The sequence below is a fragment of the Hypanus sabinus genome, chromosome 31 (assembly GCF_030144855.1).
Source record: "Hypanus sabinus isolate sHypSab1 chromosome 31, sHypSab1.hap1, whole genome shotgun sequence".
Taxonomy (NCBI): Eukaryota; Metazoa; Chordata; class Chondrichthyes; order Myliobatiformes; family Dasyatidae; genus Hypanus; species Hypanus sabinus.
The window spans coordinates 24,257,045-24,277,846 of NC_082736.1; the positions used below are offsets into that span (position 1 = coordinate 24,257,045).

The following is a 20,802-nucleotide window of genomic DNA, read 5'->3' on the forward strand; positions in this document are numbered from 1 at the left end:
TGAAGACCCTGTTAGACATCGATAACGTAGCATGCGGTGAGTCCGATTCACCGGTGAGACCGCCAGCGGAGGGGTTGTGTGGACGAGGCCTCGGAGTTGCCTGGTCACGTGATGGAGATGCCCGAGCTGGCTGTGCGCTGCCGGGTTGGTGCTGCCCTCTAGTGTTTGTCCCTGGAACGATGGGCTGGATTGCATTTGTCCCTGGCTGCAATTGTGTGAAATGAGGCACTGCTGTGGCTTGTTCTTGCAGAAACATGGCTCTAGGACAACATCCTGGCACCATCGGTCTACAGGTCATGATACTCAGGGACTGGGGCTACTTTTTTATCCACTGATTTTTTTCTAACTATGTTTTTCTGCCATCATAATATGTGTTATGTGTGACTTTTGGAATTGTGTTCGCACCTAGCCCCATTTGGTATATTCCTGTGTGTGACTGAATGACAATTGAACTTGACTTTCGAAGGACTTTTGGGTCAGGATCCAACAGAGGAGGCTGGTGTGGAACAGAAAGGCCAGTCCATTGCTATAAAATTCGTCAACATCCTTTAGGATGCTCCCTCTAACTCCAGGATTGATCACCTGTCAGTGTGTGGCCGTTCCTGTGTTGAAGAAAGTCACTGTGGTGGGGGGGGCTAGTTCAAGGTAGAGGGATGTCTACAAAGAGAGTGTGTGTTGTAGTTCCGATATTCTAACAGCTGGTTGTCTGACTCCCTGCAGTTCGATAACTTCAAGCGGGTGTTCAAAGTAGTGGAGGAGATGAAAGGGCCACTGGTGGAGAACATCCAGCAGAACTTCCTACTTTCGGACCAGCTGGTCGGGTAAGTGTCCTCTCCCATGACCCATCCTCCTGAAGCTCTCAGATTCACCCTCTCCCGACTCCTTCCCCAACGCCCTACGCTCCCTCTCCCCCATGCCATTCGCTCCGTGCTCTCTCCTCCTTCCTGTTCGTCCTGCACTCCTTTCTCCCTGGCTGCACCTCCCACACCGTCCCTCCCCCCAGCTGTCCCGCCTCTCCCTGGCCGAGCCTCTTGACACTGTCCCTCTCAGCTGTGCCTCCTGTGCTGGCCCTCTTTCTTCCCCCTCTCCCATTCCTTTTTGTCACCCTGGAATTGGTATATAATTGTCACATGCACCAAAATAGAGAGCAAAATTTGTCTTGCATACTGTCCTTTCCTTACAAAGTGCATTGAGGGAGAATAAGGTAAAACAGTTGAATGAGTTGTACGAGGAGCTATTTTATAGTTTTATACCAGTTGGGGAGAAGCTGTCCTTGAGCCTGGTGGTACGTGGTTTCAGGCTTTTTTTTAATCTTCTGCCCGAGGGGAGGTGGGAGAATAGAGAATGGGCAGGCGGGGTCTTTGATTACGCTGCCTGCTTTACTGAGGCAGTGAGATGTTTAAAGTACGCCTCCCTCCCTCGTCAGAATCAGGTTTATTATCACTGACACACATCGAGAAATGCTTTGTGGCAGCGGTGCGGTGCAGGTGTAAATAAATATGCAAAGAGAGGGCAAAATAGTGAGGTGGAGTTCAGAAATCTGATGGCGGAGGGGAAGATGCTTTCTCTCAGTTACTGTGTACCTCCTCGCTGATGATGCTAATGAGGAGAGGACATGGTGAGGATCCTTCACGATGGAAGGCTCTTTCTTGAGGCATTGCCTTTTTTTTGTAATTCAAATTTTTATTATTATTTATTCTTATTTTACAAAGCAGTGCAGCATATCATAGAGCAGATATACAGCATATTTACACAGCCATCCCATGACAGGAAAACATATAAAACTAAGAAACAGAAAAAACTTCTAATTTGAGCTTAACATACAACCAAAATTGACCCCACGCATCTTGCACTTTTCCCTCGCTGTTAATTCTTCCCGACATGTGTTCATAAGATTAAATCATAACCATTTCCTCAGTCCATTCCCTCACAGTGGGACATCTGTCTTTTTCCCCCTAGTTTTGCGATATAATTCTTGCAGCTGTGATGAGACCCAGCTCTAAAATAGTAAATTTGTCATCATTTACATTAGGTATCATTGTCCTATCACCCAGGAGACAAAAGCCCTGGGCACAAGGGCAGTGTAGGATCCGACCAATTCCCCAACAAATCAAAAACTTTACTCCAAAATGGAGGAACCATGGAACACTCCCAAATCATGTGAAAATGCGTGCCCACCAGACATGGCCTTTTGAAGGTGTTCTTGATGGTGGGGATGGCATTGCCGATGATATAGCTGGCTGAGATGGATTTTCCAATCCTGTGCATTGGAGCCTCTATACTGAATGTTCTCCACCGTAGCAAATCTCCTCAAACTCCTCATGAATTGTGTACAGCCGCTGGCGTGCCTCTTTCGTGATTGCATCGATCTCCCGCTCGTGCACTCTCTTTATTCTCCCCTCTCCTTATCTCCCTTTTGCCCTTTGCAACTTCCCTATTTTTTGTTCACTCATTCGCAGTCTCCTTGGAACTTGTCTTTGCTGTCTCGTCTCTCCTCTTTTTCCTCGCTTGCCTGGTACTGAGAGTTAGCCCTGGCGGGTTGCCCCTGGCCATGTCAGGGTGAAGCCTGTCAGGCCTTTAGACCAACTGTGAGCTCGGATACTGCCTTCCCAGCCAGGCCTAGACTCCCGTAACAGCCGCTGTGCCCAGCGGAGCAGCTTTCTGTGCATGCTGAGGGCACTTTTCGCTTCTGGACGTTTATTCTGGGGCCGGTTCCACTAAGTTGTGACTGTTGTAGCAGCAGAGCCCTGGGGCAGGCCGTTCGGCCCACTGTGTCTGTGCTGACCAGGATGTAAACTTGAACTAATCTCATCTGCCTGTACATGATCCATATATCCCCCCCCCCACCCATTCCCTGCCTGTTCATGTGTCTGTCTAAATAGCACCAAAGCACCGCTGTTGTTCATTGCTTCCACTGCATACCCTGCCATTAAGTCCCAGGCACCTACCATTCTCTGTGTATATATGGCCTCACGTCTCCTTTAAACTTGCCCCTTCTCGCCTTGCCCTCGAGCTTTTGACATTCACCCTATCGACGCTTCTCGTAATTTTATAAACTTCTATCAGGTCACCTGTCAGTCTCCAACGCTCCAAATTCAAATTCAAAGTGGAGTTTAATTAGCATTCAATCGTACATAGACACAGCCAAACGAAACAGTGTTCCTCTGGGGCCAAGGTGCTAAACGTACACATTACGTTCAAAATAGCAAAAAAAAACAGTTGCGGGAATAAAAAAGCAGCCTCCAATCAAGCTGAGTCGCCATGCTATACCTCTGCTGGCGTCTCCTCTCCGTGGCTTGAGGTCTGGTACAGGTTCCCCCCCCCCCCCCCCCATCTGAAGGCAGAGCATTCCTTTCTTTCTAAATCTTTTTATTAGTATTAGTAATATGGACAGAATACAAATGATATATTGTTAAAGAAATTACCAACATACACATTCCATTACATATGAAAAAAAAACATACATAATAGTTACAATATAAATGAGTTTACTAAGACATAAGCCATAAGATATATGTATGGACATAGTAAATCTAAATATTTCATAATGTATAATATAAAGAAAACAGAAAAAAGAAAGAAAAATAAACAAAATTTTTATAATGCAAAACTAGCTAATCTAATCTAATAACTATAACTAATAAGTAATAAAAAAAGAAAAAAGAAACAAAAAAAAGAGAAGGAGAAAGAAAAAAAAGGGGGCTGTTTATAATATCTCACAAAAATAAGTATTCATCAATCCGTCACTTCCGGTCCTCTCAAAATACATAAGCTAAAAGCTGGGAAATCAAATGAACTTGGCACAGGGTCATATTACATCATATGAAAATGTTGAATAAATGGTCTCCATAACTTTTCAAATTTAATAGGAGTCTCAAAAGTACCACTTCTAATTTTTTCTAAATTTAAACATAACATAGTTTGAGAGAACCAATTAAATACAGTGGGAGGATCAATTTCTTTCCAATTCAACAATATAGAGTTAGAAATGCAATCATTCGACGGGCTGAAGAAGATAAATGCAGTGAGTCTAACATTGGTAAACCAAAAATTGCGGTAATAGGATGAGGTTGTAAATCGATATTCAAAACGGCAGAAATAATATCAAAAATATCTTTCCAATATTTCTCCAAAAATGAACACGACCAAAACATATGAGTTAAAGACGCAATTTCAGAATGACATCTATCACAAATAGGACTTATATGAGAGTAAAAACGAGTTAATTTATCCTTGGACATATGGGCCCTATGTACGACCTTAAATTGTATTAGTGAATATTTGGCACATAACGATGATGTATTAACTAATTGAAGAATTCTATCCCAATTCTCACTAGAAATACTAAAACTAAGCTCTCTTTCCCAATCCTTTTTAGTCTTATAAAGAGGCTCTGAACGTATCTTCATAATTATATTATAAAGTTTTGAAATAAGCCCTTTTTGAAAAGGGTCTAGTTCAAATAAACTCTCCAAAGTATCTGAAGGCACAAAATTTGGAAACGTAGAGAGTACAGAACTTAAAAAATGTCTAATCTGTAAATATCTAAAAAAATGAAATCTCGGCAAGTTATATTTGTTGGATAATTGCTCAAAAGACATGAAACAATTATCTAAAAATAAATCAGAAAATCTTAGTAATCCCTTAGTTTTCCAAGCCGAATAAGCTTGATCTATAATGGAAGGGTGAAAAAAACAATTAGATACAATAGGACTATTTAAAACGAATTGAGTCAACCCAAAAAATCTCCGAAATTGAAACCATATACGCAAAGTATGTTTAACTATCGGGTTGTCAATTCGTTTCGGCAATTTAGAAAGAGCAAAAGGGAGAGAAGTCCCTAAAATAGAACCCAGAGCATAAGCTGATACCGATTTAGTTTCTAAACTCACCCAACAAGGGCCAAAAGATCCACCACCATCTTTCAACCAACATAACAAATATCTAATATTAACTGCCCAATAGTAAAATCTGAAATTAGGTAATGCTAACCCGCCTTCCTTTTTTGTCTTCTGTAAATATGTTTTACCTAACCTGGGATTTTTATTCTGCCATATATATGAAGAAATTTTAGAGTCAACATTAGTAAAATAAGATTTCAGGATAAAAATTGGTATCGCTTGAAAAATATATAAAAACTTAGGTAAAATAACCATCTTAATAGCATTAATCCTACCTATTAGGGATAAAGACAAAGGTGACCACCTAGTAAACAAACCTTTAATCTGATCAATTAAGGGTAAAAAATTAAATCTAAATAAATCTTTATGGTTTTTTGTGATTTTGATCCCTAAATATGTAAAAAAGTCATTAACTAATTTAAAAGGTAAATTTCCATAAATTGGGACCCGTTTATTCAATGGAAGCAATTCACTTTTATTAAGATTTAACTTATACCCAGAAAACTCACTAAATTGAGCCTGTAGCGGTATGCTACACGCAGCGCTAAAATTACGACACGGAGTCGGTAACTGCAGTCGAAGGAAAAAACTTTATTCGAAAACTTCAGCCTCACTTTTAAGCCTCTGTCAACCGGCCCCCCACGGCGCAGAGGCTCCAAAGCTCTGTGCTCGCAAACCCCCGTAGGCTATCTAATTGTGAGTCGGTTCGGATACGCTAGGAAATGTGTCGCCACAAGCCAATAATGATAAAACTGCTGGAATGGATTTCTCCGGGTTAGAAATGAATAGTAATAAATCATCTGCATACAAAGATAACTTATGAATATCTGTCTCACGATTAATACCCAAAATATCCTGTGATTGTCTGATGGCAATTGCCAAAGGTTCTAAGGCAATGTTAAATAGTAATGGACTAAGAGGACATCCCTGTCTAGTGCCCCGAAATAGGCGAAAAAAGGGATATCTTTGATTATTGGTAAACACTGAGGCTACTGGAATATGATAAATCAATTTAATCCATGATATAAATATCGGACTAAAATTAAACTTCTCCAACACATTAAATAAGTAAGGCCATTCAACTCTGTCAAATGCTTTCTCCGCATCTAATGAAATCATGCATTCTGAAGTATCATGTGAGAGATTATAAACAATATTCAACAATCTCCTAATGTTAAAAAAAGAATAATGATTTTTAATAAAGCCAGTTTGATCATCTGAAATAATTTTGGGTAATACCTTCTCCAATCTAGATGCCAGTAACTTGGAAAAAATCTTGGAGTCTACATTCAATAAAGATATAGGTCTATAAGAAGCACAGTTAGTAGGGTCTTTATCTTTCTTCAATATTAGAGAAATGGAAGCTCTATAAAAAGATTGTGGCAAATTCCCTAATCTAATGGCTTCCTCAAAAACCTTACCTAACCAAGGGGAAAGAGTAGCGGAAAAAAATTTAAAAAATTCAACTGTATAACCATCTGGACCCGGTGCTTTCCCAGAATTCATTGAGGAAATAGCCCCCTTAATTTCTACATCCGTAATAGGAGTATCCAATATCAAAAGATCATCAGATGCTAACCTTGGAAAATTTAATTTTCCAAGAAAATCAGACATGGTATTATAATCTTGAGGAAATTCAGATTGATACAGGGAGGTATAGAAATCTTGAAATGCCTTATTTATCTCATCATGATTAACTGTCAGATTCCCATTCTGCTGACCAATCTTAGTGATTTGACGTTTAACCAAAGCATTCTTCAATTGACTAGCTAACAGTTTACCAGATTTATCACTATGTATATAAAAATCAGATTTAGTGTTCATTAATTGATTTTCAATTGAGGATGTAAGTAACAAACTATGTTCCATTTGAAGTTCAACCCTTTGTTTGTAAAGCTCCTTACTAGGAGCAATCGAATATTTCTTATCAATCTCTTTAATTTTATCAACCAATAAAAGAGTTTCCATCTTGATACGTTTCCTCAAACCAACAGAATAAGAAATAATCTGTCCACGTGTATACGCTTTAAAAGTGTCCCAAAGTGTTCCGCAGGAAATATCATCTGTAGAATTAGTTGAGAAGAAGAAGTCGATCTGCTCCTCCATAAATTTTATAAAGTCAGAGTCTTTAATTGTTTAATTGTTGCTTAAGTTGTTACTTTAATTGTTGTTTAAATCCTCTGATGGATAAATCTTTATCTATTCAGACTTTACCTAATAAGTCGGCCACTTGTATTAACTCTTTTTTGACTGACAATGGAGTTTTTGATATTTGGAGATTCCGGTATCCTAATGACAAAAAGTTTTCTTTTTTCTCACAGGTTTATCACTCTTATTCAAGAATTGATTATTTTTTTGTAGACTCTTGTTTTATTCCATTGGTAATCGGTTGTAACTATGATATTATAGCTATCTCTGATCATGCTCCGTTATTACTTTCTATGAAATTTACGGATACAGCTTCTAAGGCAGAGCATTCCTATGAAACCGTTCATAAACTGAAATGGTGTAAAGTGAAGAAGCAATTACCGTTAACTTATATGGGGAAAAATATTTGAGCGTTCCCAGACCCAAAAAATAACCTACCAAATCAAACCAAATAGCACATAAAACCTAAAATAACATGAACATATAGTAAAAGCAGGAATGATATGATAAATGCACAGCCTATATAAAGTAGAAATAATGCATGTGCAGTGTAGTTTCACTTACCAGAATCGGGAAGATTGAGCCAAAACTGATTTGTAGAAAAAAATCGGCACGTACACACGTGCGCACACACCTGCCCGTGCAAAGCTTCACAGTCATGGTAGTCTTTCTCAGGTAAACACAAGTTTAAAGTGGGCATCTTTTTCTGTAAAAGCGAAAATCCTCTCGGTTAACGAAAACAGGTACTAATGTTGGTCTTTCGTGAAAGCGGAATGCCGTAAAGTGAACGTTCGGAAAGCGGGGGACACCTGTGCTCTCTACAACTGAGACCATGCAGCTCCCACACCACTTGTCACACCACCGCACGGGGAAACGGGCCTGCGGCATCTCACATCGTCAATGTCCAACAGTGTTTGGCAGCCGCAAGAGTAACGTGCAAGACAACCAGACACGGTTACAGTGCACGCCGCCTTCACGCACCAGCTCCTGTGCCTTGGAGTGGCAGGCAGCAGCATGGTCTGCACTCAGTCCAGATCCTCGGCACACCAGCTGGCCCCCGCCGACAGAGTGATCAACCCAAGTCTGCCCAACTTCTCTTCATAATTATCAGGCCACCATTGGCCCTATTAGTGGATGTTGGATTGAGACCACAGCAAGGGCGGTTAGTGACCCCCAGGTTGGGCATCGCTGATGTCCTGCCTCTTACTGATGAATGCAATAAAGTAGAAAGACCCCGATGTCCTCTCCCTCAATGTCTGCAAAATGAGGGAGTTGGTCGCTGCTTTTGGGAAGTGGGGTGGATTACACATCACTGTCCATATCAGTGCGGTGGAGATACTTAGTTCCTTAGTTATACGTACCATCGGCAACTTGTCATCAAAGTTATACAACCTTGAGATTTGTCTGCTTGCAGGCAGCCACAAAACAAGAAACCTGAAAGAACCCGTTTTTAAAAAGAAAAGACCAGCAAGCACCTGATGTGCAAGAAAGAGGCAAAAATAAACACAAGTCATGCAAGCAATCAGCATTCCGAACCAAATTCAGTCCATGGAGCAGAAGCCAGGAGCAACCGGAGGAAGTCCGTCACACAGCAGGGCAGATAGCCGCAGAGCGCGCCGACACGCCAGGGCAGCCAGGGCAGTCTTGCAGCCTCAGTGCCGTGGAGAGAGGAGTAAACATCGCTGAAATCTGTCCAAACCTTCGCCTCTGGACCCGATACCCTGTCCTTTCAGTCTCTCGGGGCTGGTGTTTAAATTACCAAAACACTGGGTCGTCCTCCATAGTCCACGGTGCATCGATACACTCTGGGCCTGGACCCTGCTGCCACGTTCCGGCCTGTACCCGACCTTTCCAAGTTAGCTTGGCGCTCAGATCAATCCAGCCTTGCTCCTGGGTAAGGTGGATGGTCCCCAAAACTCCACCAATCCAAATCCTCTTCAAAAACATCCGCTCCAACTCCATCTCCGTCTGAAACATGCCTCAACCTTGCCCCGACTCTGCATCGCACCGACATGTCTCGCCTGTGCTGGCCTCTTCATTGTTTGCAAGTGACAGTTTACCACAATTTACCACAGAAAATTATTAATACAGTGTTATTAATACAGTCTCTAGTTGTGTATTGTGCTTCATGAACCACCAGTAAGTTGTCACCCACTGCAGTAAAACCACCTTAAACCAGAAGCTGCTAGGTTTAACTCTACGGCCACGAAAGCACAACATGCTAAGAACGTTTCAACTTCAAAGTGACCAATGGCAACATCCTGCAGATAGTTCTTGAAACTACTGCTTCTTCTTTCAAATCTGTTTCTCCCCACTCAGCTGCGTGCGACTGGAGCTTGCGGTTTACATTTTGATGGCTGATTGAATGATCTGGCGGTGTGCTGCCTTCGAGGGAGTTCAGTGAGGTTTGGGGCAGAACATGAGGCGTGTAGTCCTGAAAGCCTGGAGATGGGGGTGGCGAGGCCATGATTGGCCCCATTGCTTCTCTCCGATTGGGGCATCGAGCAAGGTTGGAGTCGATGAGGACGGGCTGTTGGGCGGCGTCAGCCTGCTTACGACCGGTCTTCTTCTCCCTCTTGCTAGCTGCTGTCGGGGGGAGAAGTGCAGGAGTCTTGGGATCCACGTTGCAAGGATTGGCCGGGGAGGCTGTAGACTTGTTTTGAGGCTCATGTTGCATGTGTTCATGGGTTCTGGTTATTCTATTTTATCAGAGTGATCGATGCTGACGGAGGGGGGTGGGGGGGATGCGTTTTGCGAAGAAAGGCTTTGTGGCTTGTAGGCCAGGGGTGCTGAAATGAACTAAACTGAATACTGTGTTGTTCACTCGCTTTTTGGCTTTTTGCCGTTTGCGCAGTTTTGTTCTTTTCTTGTGCGTTGGGTGTTTGATGCTTACTTGAATGGGGCCCTTGGTGTTTCTTTGTTTCGTAGCTCCCTGCAGGAGGGTGAATCTCACAGCTGTAATCTGTATACGTGCTTTAATAATGAACGCACTTTGAATCTTTAAGGAAATCTGGCATGCCCCAGACAACTCCTCCCCCGCATCTATCGGTGCGACGGAGAAAGCATCCTATCTGGTGTATCACGGCTTGGCCAAGGAACTGCTCCTCCTGAGGCTACAAGAAACTGCAGAGAGTTTTTAGGCACAGAGCGCATCACGGAAACCAGCCTCCCTCTGCCGACTGCTCCGTCTGCACCTCCAGCTGCCTGGGGAAAGCAGCCGACATACTGAGGAATCCACCCATTTGAGTCATTCTCTCTTCTCTCTCTCCCCCACCCCTCCCAGTCAGGCTGAAGCTACAAATCCTGACAGCATGTGAACCAGTCTCAAGGACGGTTTCCATCCCACTGTTATAAAGCCGTAACATCTAGGAGCAGCATTAGGCCACTTAGTCTATCAAGTCTGCTCTGCCATTTCATCATGGCCGATCTATTTTCCCTCTCAGCGTCAATCTCCTGCCTTCTCCCCCCCCATACCCCTTTATGCCCCGACTAACCAAGAACCTATCAACCTCTGCCTTAAATATACCCAATAACTTGGCATCTAGAGTCTGTGGCAACAAATTCCAGAGATTCTCCACTCCCTGACTGAAGAAATTCCTCCTTATCTCCATTCTAAATGGACGTCCCTCTAGTCTGAGACGTGTCCTCTGGTCATGGACTCCCCCACCGTTGGAAACATCCTCTCCACATCAAGGGCTTTCAACGTTTGATGGATTTCAGTGAACTCTTCTGAGTTCCAGTGAATACAGGCCCAGAGCCATCAAGCGCTCTTCGTATGACAAACCTCTCCATCCCGGAATAATTCTTGTGAACCTCTTTCGAACCCTCTCCAACGTCAGCACATCTTTCCTCAGATGAGAGATCAAAAGCTGCTCACAGCGGGGCCTTGTCGGTGCTTTACAAAGCCTCGGCATTACCCCCTTGCATTTACCTTCCAGTTATCAGACTCTTGAGCTCTTCATCCTCGAATCCGTCTCACTTCATCTGTCTGACTGCACTTCCTCTGCACTACCAGCAGGTGAAATGGCCCTTCAGCCCACAGTGTCCCTGCTGACCCTGAAGTCAAATTAATCAGAACCTCTTCTACCTACACGTGCTCCGTATCCCTCCATTCTCTGCATCCTGTCCAACATGTCTGACTGACTAACAGCCTCTGTTCAAAGTTCCAAGAATATTTATTATCAAAGAATCTATACTATATACAACCTTGAGATTCGTCTCCTCACAGGCAGCCACAAAGAAACCTAGTAGAACCCATTTTTTTAAAGAAAAAGACTGTCAAACACCCAATGTGCAAAAAAAAAACACCAAATCGTCCAAACGATAAACTAAAGTGCAGGAGAGTGAGTTCACAGCCTGTCACAGTCGATCCAGGAGCTTGTTAGTTTCAGGCCTCAGCCCCAGATCAGTGCAGAGAGTAAACCTTGCTGAGTCCTGAACTGAACACCGACCTGTCGCTTGCCTCTGGCCCCGACACCCTGACCTTTGCAATCTGACCCAGCACTTAAACTGACCAAACATCAGCTTGTAAACTCACTGTCAGACCCGGGACCCGTCGCTTCAATGCACTGTCGGGTCTGGGCCCCACCGTCTCGAGTCAGCCCATACCCGAGCTTTCCAATCTGGACTGATTCTCACATTGGTCAATTGTCGGCTTGTTCTTCACTCTCGGGCACGGGTCCTGCCGCCCTGCCTCGAATTCTCTCAAAGTACGCCCCAGCCATATTGGCCCGCTCCTCGGTCTCCGGTCCGTGTCCCGTCGCCTCAATCTGGCCTGTACACGCCAAGCTGTAACCCCTCCTGCCTCGAATTTTCAGTTCACATTGTAAAAATGCAGGTGGTTCAAAAGCTCAACTCCTAAAGGGAAGTCACAGGCTATTGATTACAGTGATTGTTTTCCAGAAAAAGTGTGATTGATACGATAGTTGGCTGTTTCATCTGCTACCAGTAATGCCACTATCCTACCTACATGATTTTCTTTCTGCAACCTCAGTGTGTGGAATGGTCTGTCTGGATGGCAGACAGAAACTTTTCGCGGTGTCTGGGTACATAGAACGTAAACACTAGAGACTCTCCAGATCCTGGAAATCATGAGCTGGAGGAACTCAGCAGGTCAGACAGCATCTATGGAGACCAATAAACAGTCGTTTTTAATGGCCGAGTCCAACATGGGCCCTTCAGCCCACAATATTGTGTCAACCACTTAACCCACTCCAGGATCAGCCCAACGCTTCCCTCCCGCAGAAGCTTCCATTTTCCTTTCATCCATCTATGAGTCTTCTAATTGTCCCTAATTGGAGCGACTGGGCTTGTACACACTGGAATTTTGAAGGATGAGAGGGGATCTGATTGAAATATATAAGATTATTAAGGGATTGGACATGCTAGAGGCAGGAAACATGTTCCCGATGTTGGGGGGAGTCCAGAGCCAGAGGCCACGGTTTAAGAATAAGGGGTAGGCCACTTAGAACAGAGTTAAGGAAAAATTTTTTACCCAGAGAGTTGAGCCTCAGAAGGCAGTGGAAGCCAATTCTCTGGATGTTTTCAAGAAAGAGTTAGATAGAGCTCTTAAAGATAGCAGAGTCAAGGGATATGGGGAGAAGGCGGGAATGGGGTACTGATTGTGGATGATCAGCCATGATCACAGTGAATGGCGGCGCTGGCTCGAAGGGCCGAATGGCCGACTCCTGCACCTATTGTCTATTGTTATCTGCCTCTACCACCACGCTCCGTGTTGTTTTTTTTAAACACTTGCCTCTGGCATCCTCCTATACTTTTTCCCGATCACCTTAAAAGGATGCCCTCTGATACTGGCCAATCCTGCACTGGGTAAAAAGTCTCTGGCCCTCCACTCGATCTTTGCCTTGTGCAGCCACGACCAATTCTCCTCACACCCATATCCACTGCTTTAGCTGCATCGGTTTGGTTCCTGGAGGGGTGAAAACTCAAATCAGGCTGGTGAGGCATGACCTGCCCCTTGCGAAGCCAGGTATTGGACCTGTATTAGTAATGTTCCTGTGTCGGTATTGGACCTGTATTAGTAATGGACCTGTGTCGGTATTGGACCTGTATTAGTAATGGACCTGTGTCGGTATTGGACCTGTATTAGTAATGGACCTGTGTCGGTATTGGACCTGTATTAGTAATGGGCCTGTGTCAGTATTGGACCTGTGTCAGTAATGTACCTGTGTCGGTATTGGACCTGCGTCGGTATTGGACCTGTATTAGTAATGGACCTGTGTCGGTATTGGACCTGTATTAGTAATGTTCCTGTGTCGGTATTGGACCTGTATTAGTGATGTACCTGTGTCGGTATTGGACCTGTATCAGTAATGTTCCTGTGTCGGTATTGGACCTGTATTAGTAATGTACCTGTGTCGGTATTGGACTTGTGTCAGTAATGTTCCTGTGATGGTATTGGACCTGTATTAGTAATGGACCTGTGTCGGTATTGGACCTGTATTAGTAATGGGCCTGTGTCAGTATTGGACCTGTGTCAGTAATGTACCTGTGTCAGTAATGTACCTGTGTCGGTATTGGACCTGTATTAGTAATGTTCCTGTGTCGGTATTGGACCTGTATTAGTAATGGACCTGTGTCGGTATTGGACCTGTATTAGTAATGGACCTGTGTCGGTATTGGACCTGTGTCAGTAATGTACCTGTGTTGGTATTGGACCTGTATTAGTAATGTACCTGTGTCGGTATTGGACCTGTGTCAGTAATGTTCCTGTGTCGGTATTGGACCTGTGTCAGTAATGTACCTGTGTTGGTATTGGACCTGTATTAGTAATGTTCCTGTGTCGGTATTGGACCTGTATTAGTAATGGACCTGTGTCGGTATTGGACCTGTGTCGGTATTGGACCTGTGTCAGTAATGTACCTGTGTTGGTATTGGACCTGTGTCGGTATTGGACCTGTGTCGGTATTGGACCTGTGTCGATATTGGACCTGTGTCAGTAATGTACCTGTGTCGGTATTGGACCTGTGTCGGTATTGGACCTGTGTCAGTAATGTACCTGTGTCGGTATTGGACCTGTATTAGTAATGGACCTGTGTCGGTATTGGACCTGTGTCTGTAATGTACCTGTGTCTGTAATGTACCTGTGTCTGTAATGTACCTGTGTCGGTATTGGACCTGTGTCGGTATTGGACCTGTATCAGTAATGTTCCTGTGTCGGTATTGGACCTGTATTAGTAATGTACCTGTGTCGGTATTGGACTTGTGTCAGTAATGTTCCTGTGATGGTATTGGACCTGTATTAGTAATGGACCTGTGTCGGTATTGGACCTGTATTAGTAATGGACCTGTGTCGGTATTGGACCTGTATTAGTAATGGGCCTGTGTCAGTATTGGACCTGTGTCAGTAATGTACCTGTGTCGGTAATGTACCTGTGTCGGTATTGGACCTGCGTCGGTATTGGACCTGTATTAGTAATGGACCTGTGTCGGTATTGGACCTGTATTAGTAATGGACCTGTGTCGGTATTGGACCTGTGTCAGTAATGTACCTGTGTTGGTATTGGACCTGTATTAGTAATGTACCTGTGTCGGTATTGGACCTGTGTCAGTAATGTTCCTGTGTCGGTATTGGACCTGTGTCAGTAATGTACCTGTGTTGGTATTGGACCTGTATTAGTAATGTTCCTGTGTCGGTATTGGACCTGTATTAGTAATGGACCTGTGTCGGTATTGGACCTGTGTCGGTATTGGACCTGTGTCAGTAATGTACCTGTGTTGGTATTGGACCTGTGTCGGTATTGGACCTGTGTCGGTATTGGACCTGTGTCGATATTGGACCTGTGTCGGTAATGTACCTGTGTCGGTATTGGACCTGTGTCGGTATTGGACCTGTGTCAGTAATGTACCTGTGTCGGTATTGGACCTGTATTAGTAATGGACCTGTGTCGGTATTGGACCTGTGTCTGTAATGTACCTGTGTCTGTAATGTACCTGTGTCGGTATTGGACCTGTGTCGGTATTGGACCTGTATGAGTAATGGACCTTAGTCGGTATTGGACCTATGTCGGTATTGGACCTTTATTAGTAATGTTCCTGTGTCGGTATTGGACCTGAGTCAGTAATGTTCCTGTGTCGGTATTGGACCTGTGTCGGTATTGGACCTGTGTCGGTATTGGACCTGTGTCGGTAACGTTCCTGTGTCGGTTTTGGACCTGTGTCGGTAATGTTCCTGTGACGGTATTGGACCTGTGACGGTATTGGACCTGTGACGGTATTGGACCTGTGACGGTATTGGACCTGTGTCGGTATTGGACCTGTGTCGGTATTGGACCTGTGTCGGTATTGGACCTGTGTCGGTAACGTTCCTGTGTCGGTATTGGACTTGTGTCGGTAATGTTCCTGTGTCGGTATTGGACTTGTGTCGGTAATGTTCCTGTGACGGTATTGGACCTGTGACGGTATTGGACCTGTGACGGTATTGGACCTGTGACGGTATTGGACCTGTGACGGTATTGGACCTGTGTCGGTTTTGGACCTGTGTCGGTTTTGGACCTGTGTCGGTATTGGACCTGCGTCGGTAATGTACCTGCGTCGGTAATGTACCTGCGTCGGTAATGTACCTGCGTCGGTATTGGACCTGTGTCGGTAATGTACCTGCGTCGGTAATGTACCTGCGTCGGTAATGTTCCTGCGTCGGTAATGTTCCTGCGTCGGTGTTGGACCTGCGTCGGTGTTGGACCTGCGTCGGTGTTGGACCTGCGTCGGTGTTGGACCTGCGTCGGTGTTGGACCTGCGTCGGTGTTGGACCTGCGTCGGTGTTGGACCTGCGTCGGTAATGTTCCTGTGACGGTATTGGACCTGTGACGGTATTGGACCTGTGACGGTATGGGACCTGTGTCGGTAACGTACCTGTGTCGGTAACGTACCTGTGTAGGTAACGTACCTGTGTCGGTAACGTACCTGTGTCGGTAACGTACCTGTGTCGGTAACGTACCTGTGTCGGTAACGTACCTGTGTCGGTATTGGACCTGTATTAGTAATGTTCCTGTGTCGGTATTGGACCTCTGTCGGTAATAGACCTGTGTCGGTATTGGACCTGTGACGGTATTGGACCTGTGTCGGTAACGTACCTGTGTCGGTAACGTACCTGTGTCGGTAACGTACCTGTGTCGGTAACGTACCTGTGTCGGTAACGTACCTGTGTCGGTAACGTACCTGTGTCGGTAACGTACCTGTGTCGGTATTGGACCTGTGTCGGTAATGGACCTGTATTAATAATGTTCCTGTGTCGGTATTGGACCTGTGTCAGTAATGTACCTGTGTCGGTATTGGACCTGTGTCGGTATTGGACCTGTGTCGGTAATATTCCTGTGTCGGTAATGTTCCTGTGTCGGTAATGTTCCTGTGTCGGTAATGTTCCTGTGTCGGTATTGGACCTGTGTCGGTATTGGACCTGTGTCGGTAATGTTCCTGTGTCGGTAACGTACCTGTGTCGGTAACGTACCTGTGTCGGTATTGGACCTGTATTAGTAATGTTCCTGTGTCGGTATTGGACCTCTGTCGGTAATAGACCTGTGTCGGTATTGGACCTGTGACGGCATTGGACCTGTGTCGGTAACGTACCTGTGTCGGTAACGTACCTGTGTCGGTAACGTACCTGTGTCGGTAACGTACCTGTGTCGGTAACGTACCTGTGTCGGTATTGGACCTGTGTCGGTAATGGACCTGTATTAATAATGTTCCTGTGTCGGTATTGGACCTGTGTCAGTAATGTACCTGTGTCGGTATTGGACCTGTGTCGGTATTGGACCTGTGTCGGTTTTGGACCTGTGTCGGTTTTGGACCTGTGTCGGTTTTGGACCTGTATTAGTAATGTACCTGTGTCGGTATTGGACCTGTGTCGGTAATGTACCTGTGTCGGTAATGTACCTGTGTCGGTAATGTACCTGTGTCGGTAATGGACCTGTGTCGGTATTGGACCTGTATCAGTATTGGACCTGTGTCGGTATTAGAGCGCTCTGCCGCTTGGGACATTTTGGGTGCTGAGAGTCACGGTTGTGCTACAGTGAAATCTCGGAGACTCACTCCCTCTCACTGGATACTTTATTGATCCCAGAGGAAATTACGGGGTCACAGTAGCATTATGAGTGCACGGATATACGAATATTCGAAGAGAAGTAAGAAGGAATAAAAAAAAGTTAGTCTAACAGGAGGGGGTCATCAATTCCCCGGCTGTAGGTTGACTCATTATCGAGCCCAATGGCCGAGGGTAAGAATTACCTCATGTATCGCTCTTTGGAGCAGCGCAGTTGTCTCAGTCCATTACTGAAAGTGCTTCTCTGTTCAGCCAAGGTGGCATGCAGAGGGTGAGAAACATTGTCCAGAATCGCCAGGATTTTCCGTCGGGTCCTTTGTTCTACCACAGCCTCCAGTTTGACTCCTATAACAGAGCCAGGCCTTTCTAATCGGTTTATTGAGCCTGTTGCCATCACCCGTGTTGATGCCACTGCCCCAGCTCACCACCGCATAGGAGATTGTACTGGTGACAACAGACCGGTAGAACACATGAAGGAGAGGCCTGCACACTCCGAAGGACCTCAGTCTCCTCAGGAAGTAGAGGCAACTCCGGCCCTCCTTGTACCCAGCCTCTGTGTTATACATCAGGCATAAGGAAAAGGAATAGGGCACTGCGTGCCCCCTATCACGTGTGCTGCCTCTTGTTCAGTCGATCCACGCGTATCCCCGGGTGTGCTCAGCGAGAGTGCGGGAGGGGTCCGAACACCTGGCCCCCTGAGGCCGTGGGTGCTTGTTCTTCAGCAGGAGAGGCAACTCATAATGTACCCACGTCCTGCCTGGTTCACCGCTGAGCGTTCCTCCTGTGCATTTGGGTCCTGCCACTACGAGACGGGCGCGCTCCACGCAAGAGTGCTAACTGCCTGAAGCAGGACGTGCTATTTGTTAGACTTTGCACGCCTGTCCGTCAAAGGAATGGAAATGCCTTTCCCCACACACCCCTCTGCCAGCTCGATGGGGCAGCAGGTAGAGCTACAGGGATGCGTGTGGGTGCGTTTCTTTTGCGCACTGGTTGAATGCCTCTGCCTGTCCACCTGTCTCTGCCCCACACCCCGGCCCTGCGAACTAACACAGCAACCCACAGATCGTAACCCTAACCCATTCACGGGACAAATTACAATGACCAATTAACCTACCAACTGGTGCATCTTTGGACTTTGGGAGGAAACCAGAGCACCTGGAGGAAACCCACGCGGTCACAGGGAGAGAACGTATAAACTCCTTACGGGCAGCATCAGGAATTGAACCCAGATTGCCCGTTCTGGAAAGCGTTCTGCTCACCACTGAGCTTGGCACAGGCTGTCACTGATTCTGTTATGTTTATTATTTTATTGTGGGGTTATTCAGTATGCCTGCATGAAAATGAATGTTGGGGCTGTGTACAATGATATGTATACTTAGACAAATAAATTTACTTTGAAGGTTGAACCGTCACTGACTGTTTTGCCTATGTGTTCCCACATCCCTACAAGCTGTAAGTTGCCCCCAGTGTGTGGGTGATGGGTGGAATCTGGTGGGGGAGCGATGGGATTGCTGGAGAGTGAAGTAAGGTAGGGTCATGTTTGACCTGACATAGGTGGTAAGCCACTCAAGTGGGAAAATGGGAGGTCAAGATTGTTTGATGTAATTTAGCTTGAAGGAGAATGAAAAGATTGCTAAGCTGAGGAACTCAGCAGGTCAGGCAGCATCAGTGGAAATGAATAAACTGTCGACGTTTCAGGCCAGACTCCTCTTCAGCAGGGGAAGATGCCAGAACAAAAAGGCGCAGGGAGGGAGAGAAGGCTAGTTGGAAGGTGATAGGTGAAGTCAGGTGAGCGGGAAAAGTCGAGGGTTGGAGGAGAAGGAATCTAATAGGAGAGGAGAAAAGTCCTTGAAGCGACAGAGGATGAGAGGTGACCTGATAGGTGTACAAGATAATTAGTACAAGATTGGTCGTGTGGATAGTCAGAGGCTGAAATAGTTAGTGCGAGAGGGCATAGTCTTAAGGTGCTTGGAAGTAGGTACAGAGGAGATGTCAGGGGTAAGTTTTTCACTTAGAGAGTGGTGAGAGCATGGATTGGGCTGCCGGTGACTGTGGTGGTGGCGGATTAAGAGACTCCTGGATGGCTACGTGGAGCGTAGAAAAATAGAGGGCTATGGGTAAAGCCTGGGTAATTCTAAGGTAGGGTCACGTTTGGCACAGCTTTGTGGGCCAAAGGGCCTGTATTGTGCTGTGGGTTGTCGGTGTTTCTATGAGAGTAGACCATGGGAGAAAGGGAAGGAGGAGGGGACCCAGGGGGAAGGCATAGGCAGATGAGAAGAAGTCAGAGTGGTGTGGCGGAGATTTGTTCATCGGAAGGAGACATCGATATTCATGCCATCGTGGCTACTCAGACGGACAGAATAGAAGGTGTTGCTCCTCCACCCTGAGGGTGCCCTCATCATGGCACAAGAGGAGGCCACAGACCAATATGTCACAAAGGGGATGGGAATTGGAATTAAAATGTTTGGCTGCCGGGGAGTTCAGCTTGTGGCCGATGGTGCGGAGGTGCTGGATGATTGTAACTCCAGATCTGATGCAGCAGCACAAAAAAACCCTGCACAAAAGATAAAGCACACAATAATAATAACTAAATAACTATAAATTCAGAAGATATCTTATTGATTGTATGTTCACAAAGTGTCACTATAGAAACATAGAAAACCTACAGCACAGTACAGGCCCTTCAGCCCACAAACGTGCTGAACATGTTCCTACCTTAGAAATTACTAGGCTTGCCCATAGCCCTCTATTTTACTAAGCTCCATGTACCTATCTAAAAGCCTCTGAAAAGACCCTGTCATATCCGCTTCCACCACCATTGCTGGCAGTCCATTCCACACACTCACCACTCTCTGAGTAAAAAACTTATCCCTGATGAGATGTCCACAGCACCTTAAACCTGTGTCCTCTTGTGGCAACCATTTCAGCCCTGGGAAAAAGCCTCTGACTATCCACACGATCAATGCCTCTCATCATCTTATACACCTCTATCAGGTCACCTCTCATCCTCCATCGCTCCAAGGAGAAAAGGCCAATTTCACTCAACCTATTCTCATAAGGCATGCTCCCCATTCCAGGCAACATCCTTGTAAATCTCCTCTGCACCCTTTCTATGGCTTCCACATCCTTCCTGTAGTGAAGCGACCAGAACTGAGCACAGTACTCCAAGTGGGGTCTGACCAGGGTCCTATATAGCTGCAACATTACCTCTTGGCTCCTAAATTCAATTCCACGATTGATGAAGGGCAATACACCATATGCCTTCTTAACCACAGAGTTAACCTGTGTAGCTGCTTTGAGCGTCCTATGAACTCAGACCCCAAGATCCTTCTGATCCTCCACACTGCCAGGAGTCTTACCATTAATACTATATTCTGCCATTATATTTGACCTACCAAAATGAACTACTTCACACTCATCTGGGTTGAACTCCATCTGCCACTTCTCAGCCCAGTTTTGCATCCTATCACTGTCCCGTTGTAACCTCTGACAGCCCTCCACACTATCCACAACACCTCCAACCTTTGTGTCATCAGCAAATTTACTAACCCATCCCTCCACTTTCTTATCCAGGTCATTTATAAAAATCACGAAGAGAAGGGTCACAGAACAGATCCCTGAGGCACACCACTGGTGACCGACCTCCGTGCAGAATATGACCTGTTTACAACCACACTTTGCCTTCTGCGGGCAAGC

At 45.5% G+C, this 20,802-nt stretch overlaps 1 protein-coding gene across 1 annotated transcript in view; it reads left to right on the forward strand.

The window, feature by feature from the left end:
- Nucleotides 1–20,802, forward strand: part of fibpa (fibroblast growth factor (acidic) intracellular binding protein a) — an 87,782-nt gene that overhangs the window by 37,623 nt on the left and 29,357 nt on the right. Inside the window, exon 4 of the mRNA XM_059955197.1 lies at nt 721–821. Coding sequence (XP_059811180.1) covers nt 721–821 — 101 coding nt within the window. The remainder of the gene's footprint in view (nt 1–720; nt 822–20,802) is intronic.